The sequence below is a fragment of the Plectrocnemia conspersa genome, unplaced genomic scaffold, assembly GCF_051122295.1.
Source record: "Plectrocnemia conspersa isolate PC_06_02 unplaced genomic scaffold, ASM5112229v1 ptg000013l, whole genome shotgun sequence".
NCBI lineage: Eukaryota > Metazoa > Arthropoda > Insecta > Trichoptera > Polycentropodidae > Plectrocnemia > Plectrocnemia conspersa.
The window spans coordinates 1,449,600-1,466,657 of record NW_028277177.1 but is presented as its reverse complement, the minus strand read 5'-3'; the positions used below and the strand labels follow the sequence as shown (position 1 = coordinate 1,466,657).

Sequence of the window (17,058 nt, the reverse complement as noted above, 5' to 3'; positions counted from 1 at the left end):
CATTTAATCAATATTTTAAACATAATCAATAAAATACCTGAGGATGAATGATAACAGCACCGGACGGGACAGTCGACACGTCAGTAATAGCCCAGAGCACACCGCTGACTATGCTCGATTTGCTTGTCTTTGCGTCACCATTGTCTAAAATTATGATTAAAATTGTAAAATTGCAACATCTAGATATTGGAGCAAATTATTTCTAAGGCCTGATTCGACGGTTATTGTTTTATTTTGTTATATCGACAAGTATTACTCACCCGTGCCAGATTCCTTGCTTGTGCCGTTTTTGCTGACCGTGTTGTTATTATTATTGCCGATAAAATTAGGTGTAGAAGTAGGCGAAGGTGTGATGGAATCGCTGCGGCCGCTGAGGGTCTTGTAGCCAGAAGAGCACGGTGACAGACGCCAACAGTTGCTTGCGATCTCGCCTGAATAGTAAACCATTTATACTCGAGCGTCTCTCTTAAACATTGTTATAGAAATTCTCCCCACCAATCAATTCAATGCAAACATTGGTTCATTTCAGATAGTGTGATATAAATGAATAGACTTTCATTTTAAAATAAATATCTATACTTGTTTGCTTACATTCAAATCTATTCATTACTGATGTTTATTAAAAGGAGATAAGACGGTTGATAAGCGGATATTGAGTAATGTGACACAAAATCTATATAAACAATTAGTTCTTAAGATTTCCATAATATTTACATAGCATGATTTATCTTTGAATTCAAATAAGATAATTTCAAAACATAGCAGCATAAACAACAGTGAATTATTTTTAGATTTAATCCTTTGTATAACGCGTTATGTTATTTTGGAGAGATTTGCTGAATCCGATATGATTATTGTAGAAAGAATGATAATGTGTATTTTTTTATTATGATAGTAATCCTTGAAAATTCAGCAACAGTGGGTTAATACATCTCATTCTAAGCCTATCGATATAACATATTGTGATGTACACAATTAAGGCTTTTACAACAGGAATTCTATCGTCAAGAATCTCAGAAAGAAATAATCGGTAATTATGTAAAAGTAGCTCATTTATCAATATTGTTTATATAAAATTATCTAATATTATGTTTTTGTTCTTATCTTGTATTTTTTATTCTGATATATACTAGGAGTCGAAGCTTATTCGAAGCTGACGCAAATTACTTTCAATATGTAAAACAACAGTAAGTCATAAAATAATAAAACAGCAGTAAAAATTTTAACCCTCATATTTTTAAAGTTTATACTTTAGGTAAAAGGGCTAAATTATTTTAACCCTTTGAACTCCAATGTTGAGGTGGGGGGGTCAACATTTTTTTCAAGCTGTTTCTTAAATAATTTAAATCTATTTAATTATTATTTTTATTTCGGATACATCAGGTATTGGTTTAAAAAGATACAAAGTTTTGATTCTACGACCAAATACCTATTCATTCAACATCTGGAATTAATAAAAAATGTTGTGCCTAGGATCGCTCGGTAGATGTAGCGGGTGCTTGATACAATAGTCTGTGTTATGACATATCGTCGTGAACATCTTGTTAAGATTAGTGTTTTTTCTAATTTATAGTCTAGGGCTAATAACACTGCAATATTACTGATCTAATTTATTAACACTAGATTTATGGGTAAAAACCTGTCAATTTTAAGGGTGTCATTAAAAATAAGCAAATAGATTTTCAAAAATAGGAAGTTTCCGAATATTAAAAGTCGTAAAAAAATACTGTCCAATACAAATCAAATCAGAAACTCGTCAATTTGACAGGTGCCGTAAATCTAGTGTTAATAAAAAAAATTGCCTTAACAATTTCATCTTTGAGTAAAATAGTATTTGACACAAACAGACTTTGACAATCGCTTTAGCTGCTTTATAAAAATTATCCAGAAATATTGCGTTAGTTTTATTTTAATTTAATTTAAATTGAGTGAGACTGAAAATCTATATAATTTTAACTAATATGACAAGATTTTCTAAATTATAAATGTACTTTAAAAGTATAAAGTAATTTAATTTATTTTGCGCAAATAACCAATCCCGCATTAGTGCGTAAAAAAAAAGATTGACACATTTTGTCACTGATTTTTTTATGAAAAACAGTGATTCAAAATTTGGGTAAAATTAAATTTATTAAGATTTACATAAATATTTTATAATATTCTTGAATTTGAAATTTGTCGTTAAAAACAATCTCGCGGGAGCTATAATATCTTTTGAGATATTTTCGCTTTATTTTAACCCTTTGATTCCAAAACTTTTGAGATATTATTAAAATATTGAAATATTACATAATGAAAAAATATGTATATGTTTTGAGAAAAGTTGAATATTATTTTTTTAATGATAACGTCAGATTCGGCAATTCTTGCAAAAGAGCAAAAGCAAATTTCGGCAAGCAAAGGGTTAAAACAACAATTTTAAGGGATAAGGGATTTAATATGAGCAACAGCAGTTTCACAAGAATTGATTATTTAAAAAAATGTTAAATTGTTTATGGGCCGCAAGGATTATCTCACTGGCCGCACAAATATACACAGACTTATTCATCAGATTGCTGAAAAAAATCAGTCTATGCAAAAATATATTTAATAATTTGTGGGCCGCAATTATTGTCCTACTGACCTAACATAAATTCTTTGCTAATTCCAGAAAAAAATGAGTCTAGTTGACTCAGTGTAAATGAAAATTTCATATTGTTTGCGGGCCACATAGATATCATATGTGGGCCGCAATTTTTACCCTATTTGCTGCACTATTCCCGAACCCCAAATATCAGAAAAAAATAATCTAAATAAAAATTTGTAAATTGTTTGTGGGCCGCATAAATTAAAAAAAAATTGAGCCGCAAAATTTGTTCTATTGGCGGCACAAATATTGACTAAAATATTTTTTTTGAAAAATATTTTGTCCACATAAAAATGTTTATGGGCCATATACTAACTACATACATGGGCCACAAATATGCGTAGATTTCAAATTATTTAGTAAATTCCAGAAAAAAATATTCAATATATTAATATACGAAAATGTGAATTTACACAAAAACTGCCAGTATATTTCAATAATGTGTTAATATCAGAAGTATTTCAACTTTTAATAAACAAACTTTCAATGAATCATTTTATCTCTCACTGATATTTATTTTATTGTTTGGGACATAGTACATTATACAGGAATTTACTTGCAAAGGATTAAGCCATTGTTTATTATCTTATCTTTCCAATTGTCATTTGAAAGTAGTTCTAGTGCCTCTTTTAACTAAATGTATAATATTTTTAATCTTTTCCAATTAGTCAAAATCAGGGTCTCTAAAATAATATATATTACAATTTTTAGCATGCAATTTTTTGTATTGTTAAACACTTTAGCTGCCGAGCTTTTTTTTAATAATATTTAAAAATCAATGTATTATGTAATATTAGTTAGAAAAAATTTTATTTGTCTTTGAATCATTAAAAATGTATTCCATTATTTATCCGTAAATTTATGTCAAAGTAGCAAAAGCCATTATATCAGATTTCGGCAAACGATGAATTAATAATTTAGACATTGTACTATTACACATGAAAGTATTTGTATCTTATCTTTCCTATTGTCATTATGGTGAGAAAGTAGTAAAGGAATTTAATCTGGTTAGGCATTATCTACTCAAAATACAAAGGACATACCTTGCCGGCTGAGAATCCTATGCGGCGGTGCGCTGCTGGACGAAGACACAGAATCGTCTCTTTGTATGCTCTGTCGTCCGCCGTAACCTCCGAAAGAGTGCGCCTTGTGCACCACACCGCGGATGTTCGTACTTCCGCTTTCGTTCTCCATAGACTGAACCTAAAATTGAAGAAAAAAAAAAGCATTAAAACCATCAAATAAGCTTTAACGTCTCGAAAATCTATGATCCTTAATGTGCGATTTTGAATGAACAATGTTTCACTAAGCCAAATTAACCTTTAAGAGACGTCCCTGTCTTTGAACGTCGGGTGTTATAATTTGCGGTGTGCAAAATTCGTATTCGTGTTCAACGTTCTTATTCCAAAGCCATTGAACTTCGACTTTTGGCTAAAATTTTGAATTACAACACACATTATAATACATATTTGATGGTTTAAAGTTGTGAATTGAGACTCACGTGTCCAGAGCTGAATATTCTACGTCTCGCCTTTACGTATTCCTCTTCGCGCTGCTCAAAGCTCTTGGATCTCGGAGTCTGGACGAGTTTAGGGGGCGGCGGAGGTACCGCTACGACCGGTTCTTCGTCCAACGATTGAGTGTCTCTTTTCAAGATCGATCTATAAATCGTTCGCATATTAAATAATAAAAATATGATTAAAATGTGTCACTATAATATTAATTTGTATATTTTATGTTGCCACACCTTCCAGATTTAATTTTTTTTGTATGGCAACCTAATACGGTAGTCGATTTAGGAGAGGTACAAGAGGGGGGCGGGGGGCGACAGTTATTTATTCGGTGAATCATTTCGCATTTTGATAAGAGTCTAGAAAGATCTTTGAGCTTAAATTATTAAGACAGTTTACTTTATTTACATTAGATAATTATGTCGATGACATAAAACGGACTCGGATCATTTGTTTGATTGTCGATAACGAAAGTTGATCTTACTTGGTTGGTTGTTCGGTGAAACTGGCGGTGCACCATTGTTGAAATGGACAAACGGACGGCAGACGATAAAACGTTACTAGTGTAATAGAAATATATTTTTAATTAGCTTTAAAATGTACGGTAATTGTAAGAGGGAATGCGACTGACTGTGCGGTAGTTTTGTGACGATGACCAAATTCTTGATGTTCGCATCCACCATGTGTCGGAGACCAAACAATTCGGAACAACGATGGATGAGCATTCTAATGTACGACGTACTGGCCGGAAATCTGAATTCTTTTCGGCTGAAAGTAAGACAGGATATTTGAGATATTGATCTGTAAAAATGAGTTGCAAAACCAACTATAATGTACTTTCATAGTTGAAACCTAAAACTATACAGTGCATTGAAAATGTGTCTGTGAAGAATAACAATGTCAGGAGGGAAGTAGATAATTATAAAGGAACGGAGGCAGGTTCTGAGTATCGGAGGATAGAATTAAGATTAGGTCTTCGATTTGAAAACAATGATTCATATTTATTTTTCTCTGTATGAGATTCGACATACCTAGGATCTCTGATAAAGTTTATTAGCTCGTGCTCTATTTTGATCAAATCGGTCCTATCCTTTTGAGTCTTGTTAAGCGTCTCTTTGACGAACTTTATAAGATCCACTGAATCCCAAGGGCCTGGATTTAAATCTGTGCTGCTGTCTATAATTTTTATATCAAAATCAATTTTATTTTGTTAAGTAGTTATTAAAAATTAATTGTCATACCTCTACTGAGGTAAGGACTGGCAATGGAATGCTGACCACTATCCATGCTTCCGCCCGAGGACTGCTTTCGGAGCAAACGAGGATTGCCACTAGAACTAGACCTTTGAACGGTCAACGTGTTTCCGTTTCTCGACCGGCCCCATCTTTCCGTCTTGTCGTTATATCTACAAAAATATGTTTTTAAGCATAGGTCGAATTAAAAAATGCATCGCATACAAATGTCTAACCTTCTAGCGTCAGATCCGTTAGACTGATTATCCTGATAATATTTAATTTTGTTTCTTTCGTCTTCGTTATCAGAAGCTGTTTAAACGAAATGATCAAAATTAGTAATAGTTTATGTTTAATATAATTTAGAATACGCTTTACATACTGCTCATATCTGGTGATGTGTCACCGCAATAGTTGCAAGAATCCCAGCAGCACACACCCGAATCTTGCTTCGAAGGACAGACTGCCCTTCGTCCAGAATTTTCAACCGTTTCGTCCTGAAATATAAATTAAAAGTAATTAGTATTACATAGGTGGCAAAAAAATCGCCTCTCTCAAAATATATCTTTCGAATTTATGTTAATTAATGACAATGTTTCAAGACATCTTCCAGCAATTATTCATTTATTAAAATTGCTGAATATTTATTGATAGAATAGTCACTTTAGTATGGAATTGTATGAATTACATCGAGTTCAGGGGATTACTATACTATGGCAGGGCTGTGGAGTTGGAGTCAGAGCTTTTTAAGCAGAGTCGTAAAAAATCGACCAACTCCTACTCCTTTCTTTTTAACTAAGTGTTCTTCGTGCATCACGTGTTTTAAGCCATTAATATGAAGTAAACCAAAGGTTATTATGCACTTAATCAAATATCCAACAACAGCCGACCAGCCACCGGTTGGCGTGGTCACACGTAGACACATAATGGCATGACACTAATCCTCAGAAATATTATTATAATTATTTTTTGTTCTTTTTTCGTTGTTGTTATTTACATGAAAATAAATAAATAAAATAATTAAAAATAAATTTAACATTTTAAGATTATTTTATCGAAATTTTTAAATTCGGATTGGAGTCGGACCTTGCGAAAAAGTCGGAGTTGGAGTCTAGAAAAATTTCCAACGACTCCACAGCCCCATATAATAGTATCATATATACAATGTAATACAGATTAATAAAGGATTGTGATAACTCTACGTTGCAGTCGAGTTTAATAAAAAAAAACATACCTCATACTCTTCTAGTTCTAAACTAGGTCCGATTCCGCAGTCGTGCATTGACACATTTTTGTTTTGTGCATTATCTTGATAGTAAGAGTCAGTAATTTCATCACCCATCGTCACCTAAAATTATAAATATTTTTTAACTGATCTATGATTTATTTTCAATAAGTCCATTGATAATACCTGAATTTCCACTTTGTTCATTTCGGTGTTTTCCGAAAGCTTTGTAGTGACGTTTAAGTTTTTCATGTTTTTCAAAGTGACCTTTTGGTTTTTGGTGACGACGTCCGAGCTTTTGGGCGTCGCCACTTTAACGATTTGTGCTTGGTTGTGAGACGTGGCAGGGTTATTTATTAAGGTCCCTGATTTTCTACAATCTAAACTAAGACACTTATTATCATTATTATTAGTATAATCTAAAACATTGACTTTATCGGCATCGCCTTCGTCCACCGAACACGACCCGCCGTCGGACGACGATACGGCGCTTTGACTTAAAACATTAGCACCTAGTATTTTTTTATCACCATTCGTAGAGACTAGATTATCTTTAAAACTTAAACTTTTAACTTTAAAGCTATTCTCGTCGACGGCCGGATTTTCCGTCGACGCCGTGGAATTCAACGACTGCATTTCGAACGACGTCCTCTCGTCAACGTCGAAGCTGGCAGACTTTACTTTGATGGCGGAGAGCAAGCGTCCGTCTTTCGGTTCGCCGCACGCGGCCATTCTCGGAGACGGTACTCTCGGCGGGGACTGCGACTCCCTAATCGCTTGGCTTCGTACTAACTGTTTAGTTTTGAAACTCTGCAAACACAAGTGGCAACATATAAAAGCGCTCTAAAGATGATTAAGCACAATAGATGAAATTTTAAATACCCTATTTCTATTTAGAGGCGGTGGACCTTCGCTTATTCTTTTAATACTACCGTTTCCTTCCTTTAAACTGAAACAATAATTTTTATTTATCATTTAAAACATTATTTAGTAACATAATGTACTCTTGATTATATGATATATATATATATATATATATATATATATATATATATATATATATATATATATATATATATATATATATATATATATATATATATATATATATATATATATATATATATATATATATATATATATATATATATATATATATATATATATATATATATATATATATATATATATATATATATATATATATATATATATATATATATATATATATATATATATATATATATATATATATATATATATATATATATATATATATATATATATATATATATATATATATATATATATATATATATATATATATATATATATATATATATATATATATATATATATATATATATATATATATATATATATATATATATATATATATATATATATATATATATATATATATATATATATATATAATATCAGTAAAAATTAAGCAGGGTTACAGTTTTATTCATCACATGCAAGAGAATTTGGATAGTTGAATGAAAGAATATTTTTTTGCAGTAAGAGTTGTTATTTCCTAGCTAAGCTGATGGCACTGAATATTTATAGCAAATATATAATTATATAAACCCGAAAAGTTAAATGTACAAAGCACGACGCTTTAAATATTATTGTACATAAGGCACGCTACCTGAAAGATTTGAATTCGAATTCAATTTCTATCGTGTCTAGGAGATCAGAATTGTTAGACAATTATAATTCTGATTGATCGTCACAAATTAAGTTTTCATTTAAGTGATGATTAATTAAAATCGGACTAAGTCGTATATATTAGATATTAAAAATTCCCCAATAATGAGCGAATTCAGCTCATAAAGAATATCATGTATGTATATGAAAAAAAATACTAGGAACATGTAATATATAGAAGGGTATCTTCTTGATAACAGAAGTATGCCTTCCCTTAAAGATGGAGCCATTGCTAATGCCATTATTAACAAAATGGCATATAATAAATAAAAATTATATCTGCATGAAATAAATTTATTAAAATAGGTTTCCCTATTATTTGTAATGCTCATTTCAAATTTTTTTTGGTGAACATATGTAGTGGCAAACGAGTAAAATTTATTCAAATTTACGGAGTTTTGGTTACAAGAACCCCCTTCCCTCCGCTAGATGTCAGTTAAGGGATTCAAATCACAGTTGGGCAATGACAGTTTGAGTCTCAACCTTTTTAATTTTTTATTGGAAGCAGTTTTTATCTCATTGGTCGTTACATTTTATTTTAGCACTATATATGCGGGTTGCAATAGTCGTGAGTACTTTCGGAGCGGGCAACTAATTAAAAATTCATAAAAAAATAAAAGACCAAAAATTTGAAAGCAAAAAATAAATTATTTTTATAATTTTCGAATAGGTCATAATTTTAACATAAGGAAAGGAATTTTAATCGCGTGAAACCACTTGAAAAAATATTTTTACTACCTGCCGTAAAATAATTTGAAATGTAAACGCTTTGGTAGCTTTGAAAGGAAACTATTAGACATGAATTCGAAGCCTTCTTATAAAATATGTGTTAATCGACTTGTCGAACGGTGATAAAATGGTAAATATTTACGACAGAAAATAGGAGTAGATTAACCCAATCCCAACATCGCAATACAAGGAAAAGTTTGTCCTTATCTCCCGTTTTTAACCGATTCTCGTCTCTTGCATACAAATAATTATATCCGTCAGATGTTTTTTTTTTATGATTTTGATTATATATGAAGTAGGTAATTATTTTAATAATTCAGGGACGGCATTTGAAGGGAGAGGGGGGAGTTTGTCCGCCTTAAATTTAGACAAAAATGTATGAAATATATCTAATGAAATAGAAATATTAAAAAAACCGACCACTAATTAATTAACTTTTGCCCCCCTCTCTAGAAAAATATGAAATTCTAAACCAGAAGTTCTAGGGTTATCCATAAAAAACAGTAGAATCAATCCCAAAAATATTTTTTAAAATACGTTATTTCAATGAAATGATATCGGAATACATTTTCACCAATAGAAATATATATTTACTAGTGAAAATATAATTTATCTGGCAGGGATTAGTAAAATAATATGATTTCAACTTTTCCATATGTAGTAATATATACATTTACATACTTATCATTATTTGTTTACATGCATGAATAAATGTTAAAGTGAATGTGTATTTTTCAGTAAAATTATATTTTCAATAGTGAAGTCCAAATACATTTTCACCAGTAGTATAATATTTTAATATTTCTACTAGCGAAAATATAATTTAAATGATATGCTGTTCTAACTGATAGGCGCTAATAGCTACGCTAAGTTGTCTATGAAGCTCAATTTGAAAGTTGCGAAACGTCCATTTGCTGTTCAAACCCAAACCTAACCTTATGAATGTGTACTTTTCGGTGAATTTCATTAGTAAAGTCTAGATACATTTTTACCAGTAAATATATTTACATTTCAATTACAGTAGAACGCTCGGTACCGAGGGTTCCCACTGCGACGGCACGATTTTATTGCTTTTGACGTTAGGACTTTTGAAAAGGGATAATTGTTTTAGCGCTCTCTTATTGGTTAAAATTCGGTTTATATATGCTTCATTCGATTCTTACATATCGTAAGTCGCAATATTGTTATAAAAAGACTTAATTTGAATGCTACATATCTAAGCGTTTTCACTGCGACGGTAACGTCACGATTTTATGGCTTTTGACATGGATTATAAAACGGGACTCCCCCGAATTTGGTCAGAAAAATGCATGTTATTAAAATAAATACCATGAATCTTAATGAAATGTAAATATTAAAAACTATTACTGATTGGACAACTTTTGCCCCCCCCCCCCATAGAAAAAGCTTAAATGACATCTCAAAGCTCGAGATTAGAGGCGCTATGACACGATTTTATTGCTTTTGACGTAAATTTTTAACTTCTGAGAAGGGATAATTGTTTTTTGCGCTCTCCTATTGGTCAAAATTCTGTTTAAATATGCATCATTCGATTCTTATTTATTGTAAGTCGTAATATTGTTATAAAAAGTTTTAATATGAACACTACAAAACCGAGTGTATCTACTGCGACGGCACGATTTTATTGCTATTGACATGGACATGTGTAGGGGAGAAGTGGGGTCAGATATGGGAATTTGCATCTCCTCGAATTTGGCCAGAGAAATGCATGTCATTTAATGAAATACCATGAATTTTAATAAAATCGAATTATTAACCCTTTAATCGCCAGCAACATTTAGTGAGTCACCTGTTATTTCTCTTCACGCGTCAGTATCGCTTTCTAAAAATAAATATAAAATACTTGGTTTACTGATAAATAAAGCTATACCTTATTTGCGTTAACAGTCAGTTTAAGAGCTATCCATTTCATCATCATTCATAATTGAGAAAGAGATGGAAAGTTTCAGTTTACTATTAGCTCTAAAGCACACGATACGAATATACGCTTCATATACTTATCATGACCCCTATTTATATCTTAAACAAATTTATAGAAATTAAAATCATTACTATATTTTTTATATTTATCAATCAAACGGAGTAATGATAAGTATATCGAACGTATACCCGTAACTAATTTCGGTGTCCTATTTCAAGAAGACTACAGATTCCATCAGCATATAGAAAACATATATAATATAATAAAGCTTCAAAGATGTTTTTTGTGATTGCAATATGCGCTTCAATTGAGAAGCTCAAGAGCACTGTGTTCATTGTATAATCACCTAGTGCGCAGTATCTTTGAGCATGCAAAAACAGGAGTATTGGACAATTCCCAATAAGATAGCTATCATCTGTCAGATAGTATTGGTTAGTTCTCATCCAGGTACTCACAATTGGTGGACGCATTGTGTTCCAGCAATTATTGTATATAAATTTATCTAATAAATTGTTCTGTATATATATTTTTTCTGTGCAGGGTGCATTGCCATAAAGTATTATGCACTGTACATGTATTTAAATAAATATGAAGGAAAAGGTAAAAGATATCTGACATATTGAACTGACCAAATTTGATGGGATTGAAGAGAGAACCACTGTCAAAACGTTTGTCCACTTTAAGTCACTAGACAAAATTGTTCACCGCAGGGCAGTATTTGTTTAGCGATATGACTAAATAACTATAATAAAAGTCATTGGTTTGTTGTTGTTTACATGATTATATTGTGTATTTGTATATGACTCTTAAAGTTAAACGAACTATAGATCAGTATGTATGCAAATGTCTTATTTATATATTATTGTTTCATGCAATGAAGGATATTTTAAAAAGGCAATGTAGAGGAAGTTTGTCGGCATACAGAAAAAGCTCATCTTGGATTGACACTTACTTAATTTATTTAACAAATAATCAAGAGTACACTAAAGTTAAATAAAAAAATACCTGTCATTCGGATTATCCGCAAACTTTGATGAACCTGTTGAACTTGTGCTCTTCGGTTCTTGAATCACATCAGTTGTCGAAGGGTCCATTTTGATCTTCGTTTTGTATTTATATATTTAACTTAACACAACGTTTGTTAAAAATGACTAGACAAATTGAGATTTCACAGGTAAGATCAACGAATTATACACAGGATTATTGTCATGTATGACGTAACAGTCTGTTCGTTCAACAGTGGCGGCGGAAGTATAAATTGTGTGCGTATCGTACGTCAGACCGGATACGACGGATCAATTCCAAGGGACGAGTAAAGGCAATATTTAGAAAGGTTTTAAAGCTTGTTTCCGCATAATTCGCGTCAATTATACGCCGTGTATATAATTTTTCGTTCCGTAGAAGATGTCTTTAGTTGTCATGGTGACTTTTTTTTAATCGACTCTTTGGTCCACTGACTATGTTCGTTTATAGATGGGTTAAACAATAATTTAACCGCGTATATTATTATCACACTAATCCGTTAATATAATCACAAATAATTTATCACACATATTATTGATATATTATATAATTTTAAATATATTTATTTATGGCACAACATCAATGTATCAAATATTAATTATTCTTTAGGCGACGTTCACTGTTTATTATTATAATTTTAAGTAACTTTAATAATTTGACCGTGTACTTGCGATAATACTGTTAAATCGATTACTACTTTAAGATTGTCTATACACTGTTAACAGTTCAGTTTGCCGATTAACAAATTAAACCGAATGACTAGTTTGAAAAATAACGTCGTTATTTCATTAACTAACAATAAATATTATCTAATCTCCGTCGGGTGCTGTCACGAGTATACTTCTTCTTCGTTATGGCGATAAAAAGTGCTGGATGTTCAACACTTTCGCTCTCGTCTCTCTGATTGTAAACTTGCTCTTCATCGTTATGGTGCAATTTCAGCCTATCCCTTTGCGAGTTACTCTCTAGTGTCGAGCGATGACGAGTTGCTGTGTTGGAAAATCTTGTAGAAAACGGGCTGGAGTCGTGTTCTTTGTGGGGTGATGGACGGCAAAGGACGAACTGTTGATGATGGGCAGTTGTGATTTTATGTCTTTCCTTATGATGCATTCACATTATGCGGCCTCCAAACGAAGAGTCTGAAACAATGGAAATAAAAGCATAAATTTATGCACCATTACAACATACACCTTATTTTTTCAAGACTGCGAAAACTAAGGAATTGAGAATGAATATCCGATATATACATATACACACGAACCAGTCAGTATGAGATTTATGAGTCTTATAATTGCGATAAAAAAATGATTGAGTGATGCAATTTGGAGACATAATGATAACGAAGACTCGATTCATATTACTTTTTATATGGTAGAGGTCATACATGCCATATTTTGCTGATATACCCAGCGCTATAATAATATCATCATCAATGAGTATATATTTAAGATGCAGTCTTCTTTGTTGCACTTTAACAGTTTTATCAGAACAATTTTCACCCGATCCGCAGCTAGCCATCTCAGATAAATAATTATGATATTTTATTTTGTGTCACACAAGTTTCTAAGAAAAGTTATTGAGAGTTTTAATTAGAAGATCAATAACAAACTATAGATATTACGATACCGTCCTTTACTTCTGATTACCATCTTTGTTTTATTTTGTGTCTATCATATACTTTAAATAACTTGAGGTTAAGTTACAAAATGATCTCAGAAATGTATAATCATATCACAAGACCGCACTAATCAAATAGTCGGTGAACCTATATGTGTAATAATATATAAATAAATTACTTGATACTGAAAATACACTGACAATGTGATATTTACGACTTTCATTAGAAAACGTTCTGATATAATTTAATTAAAGAATGAGTTGCTTGTGAAAATAAGCTGTTGATCAAGAGTTAAAAATATATTGAAGTGCAACTAAATTTATTTTTGTAAGATTGGTTTTTCTACCATACATTTAATGAAATACAATAAATCTTAAGTGCATAAACATACGTTCGTGAGTAATGGTTCATTTCCGCAAAGTTTTAACCTGGGGTCACTGTTGTTCTTTTTATTCATAAAAGTAATAGACAATCTAGCTTTTTGTTGTATGTCAATGACTTGAAAGTGTTTAGAAGCATCTGAATAATTTCTAATCCGTTATTTTTGCAGACCGATCTGGATTCTTGCATTTCACTTTGTTAATCAATCCATCGGTGATACGCATCCTTCATAATACTTTAATCTGTAGTAATCTTAAAACAGGATTCTTAATTTGTAAGCTCTTCTATCATGATTGAGAAAATTCAGAAAAAGAGTTTGGTTATTATTCTTTCAGCAATTCCAGTGCATTTTATTATGATAATTGGGTTATGATTCGCTGTTTCTCGTAGAGAATTATACATTCGGCTTCTGGTTCTAGAACATCTTTGAGCAATGCGTTCAAAGCATCTTTTCAAGTCAACTTCGGCAAAGACATCCGCACTTTCGAACTCGCATATGGCAATAGTAATCCAGCCTTTTAATACACTGGCATTGTGCATTGACCTGTTTAATGTCAGCTATGAGGAGCTGGTCCGATTCAATATATATTTATGTATTTTTTTAAATCATTGTTTCCCAAACATTTTAGAATTTCTTGCTGGCAGTCTCAGAACTTTCATTAGAAAGTGCAAAATACAAATTAACCAACTCATCTCTCAAGGAAAAATAAGCGGTAAAATAAGCATCTCACATATTGCTCCATAGTTTGTCTGCATTTCGATATTACACTAAGTTTTAATAATATGATAGCTATCCATACTAATATTACTATGGACTTCTAATATAAGAAGGCGTATTAAAGTATATTTAAACCGAATTTTGTCCAATAGGAGAGCGCAAAGACAATTATCACTTCTCAGAAGCCAAAAACTCACGTCAAAAGCAATAAAATCGTGTCGTCGCCATCACAGTGGGAACGCTCGGTAACGAGCGTTCCCACTGTGATGGCGACGACACGATTTTATTGCTTTTGACGTGAGTTTTTGGCTTCTGAGAAGTGATAATTGTCTTTGCGCTCTCCTATTGGACAAAATTTGGTTTAGATGTACTTTATTTGATTCTCACTCATAATATTGTTATAAAAAGTCTTAATAAAAATGCTTGATAATCCAGCGTTTTCACCGCTATGGCACGATTTTATTGCGTTTGACCTGAACTGGAAATTCACTATATGGCAATACTGAGCAGAAAAAACACGACTAAATATCAGGTAAATATTATGAGTAGATATTTTTAATAATTTTTAATGCCTAATTAAAATATTTCGAATAAAATATGTAGCAACGGTGGCTAATTTTAATATTTATTTGTAGCATAGAAAAGGTTAGCTCGTATCTATTAATATTTATTCAAGAAATTATTTAACGATGTTAAAAATTAATTAAATGCCATTTTTGTCATGAGGTCCGGAATCATTGTTTTTCCAGGGCCCGGGTTCGCTCTCAACAGTCCTGATTGTGTAGTGTAGAACAGAAAACTTTTGAACGCCAATGGGTTTAAAATATAAGTTATTATACATAGAGTAAAATTAATTGTTAATCATAAAGTAGACCAATTTAATTATTGGTTATTAATTTACACTTATAAAGGATTTTTTTTATTATCCGTAAAAATAAGGATTTAAAAATTAGCAATAATTTGCAATAAATGTATAAAAGTGATGCAGTTTTATTTTAAATTCTGTTAAAAATTAGATTTAGCGAAATATATTTCCATTTTTAATATTATGTATGTGTAATAATAAAATTTACTATTAAGTTTAGGGTTTGGATAATTCTCGGGATAGTACATAACATATATTATAAAAATAAATTGTTTAATTTTCTCAAATTTAGTCTCGACATAGCTTTCCAAAGGAAAGATCTGGTTGACTAAGAAATTTTAAAGACTAAGAGTTTTTATTTATGCTTTGTAAAAATTGCAAAGCTAAAAATACCTTCAACTCAGTATCAGAAACGGGTTTCCATGAAGGCGTTTTTGAATAACGTGAAATAGAAGGTCGGGTTGATAATGAAGCATATTTTTTAATCAACATATCTATTTGTTTCTATGCATATATACTCAATTATTTCATGTTCGAAATACAACTCCAAAAACTGCAAAATGTTAATTGGGATCTCTTCGACTTTCGTTCTCGGTTCTCCAGTAAATCTGGCGGATGGAGTTGATAACGGTGGCGTTTTTCTCATTTCAGACCAATTCATGACCTAAAGTAATTGGATAATAGTATCTGATTTGCTGCTCGAAAATGAACTGTTTGTAGTGGATGATGTTGAATCATCAAATTCATCTCCTACTCGAACATCTGTTCAACATATTATACATATATCAACAGTAGCCATTAAGTATTCATATTTTACCGGAGATTATTGTTAATAATTCGGAAATCTATATTAAAAATTGATATTGGGATTTTAATAAAATAAAATTACAATTTTAGTGAAAATATTGCGCTACATGACTAAATATACCCAAACGTTTTTTTTAATGTAAAGATCAATTCATGAAAAAATATTTGAAATTTTTTTACGAAGTTAATAACCACAACTCATTAGTAAAATATTTAAAAATTGCATTGCGCGGTCGACTTAATTAAAAATAAATGGTAATTAATGATAAATGTGTCGGGTTATTATTAGTTATATAATTAATGTATTATATATACTTGACACGAAAATTATTATAGATTTATCTCAGTATTGTATCAGACTCTGGATGTTACCACCATAATACATTGATCAAATTATCAATATATACACGTTAATCATTTGCAAAAAAATTATAATATCGACAATGGTATAAGTGATCACAATATATTGCTAATAGAATGTCTATATATTATGAAAAAAATATCAAACAATCGTGAACCAATTAAAGAGATATGAAAAATTAACTGTAGGCAACTACAAAATACATCAAAATCTTCCAATTTTAAATTATTAGAAAATGTTAATGAAAACTTTAATAATCTTATAAATAAAATTAAAATCGTTAGAAGCAAAAGTAGATACAAAACCT

General features: G+C 31.0%; 1 protein-coding gene across 4 annotated transcripts in view; it reads right to left on the bottom strand.

The window, feature by feature from the left end:
* enc (R3H domain containing protein encore) overlaps nucleotides 1-17,058 on the bottom strand; it is a 53,567-nt gene that overhangs the window by 10,217 nt on the left and 26,292 nt on the right. For 2 of the 4 annotated variants that reach the window (XM_088202163.1, XM_088202162.1), the window contains exons 2-16: nucleotides 11,984-13,140; nucleotides 7,477-7,543; nucleotides 6,781-7,404; nucleotides 6,604-6,717; nucleotides 5,752-5,866; nucleotides 5,606-5,681; nucleotides 5,415-5,542; nucleotides 5,169-5,313; nucleotides 4,769-4,905; nucleotides 4,622-4,697; nucleotides 4,128-4,287; nucleotides 3,947-4,057; nucleotides 3,670-3,829; nucleotides 261-431; nucleotides 38-144 (exon numbers count right to left, since the gene is read on the bottom strand). In XM_088202163.1, coding sequence (XP_088058289.1) covers nucleotides 38-144; nucleotides 261-431; nucleotides 3,670-3,829; nucleotides 3,947-4,057; nucleotides 4,128-4,287; nucleotides 4,622-4,697; nucleotides 4,769-4,905; nucleotides 5,169-5,313; nucleotides 5,415-5,542; nucleotides 5,606-5,681; nucleotides 5,752-5,866; nucleotides 6,604-6,717; nucleotides 6,781-7,404; nucleotides 7,477-7,543; nucleotides 11,984-12,072 — 2,280 coding nt within the window. In that variant the 5' untranslated portion in view covers nucleotides 12,073-13,140. Of the gene's footprint in view, nucleotides 1-37; nucleotides 145-260; nucleotides 432-3,669; nucleotides 3,830-3,946; nucleotides 4,058-4,127; nucleotides 4,288-4,621; nucleotides 4,698-4,768; nucleotides 4,906-5,168; nucleotides 5,314-5,378; nucleotides 5,543-5,605; nucleotides 5,682-5,751; nucleotides 5,867-6,603; nucleotides 6,718-6,780; nucleotides 7,405-7,476; nucleotides 7,544-11,983; nucleotides 13,141-17,058 lie in introns of all 4 variants that reach the window. The other 2 variants (XM_088202161.1, XM_088202164.1) reach the window with 2 other exon arrangements.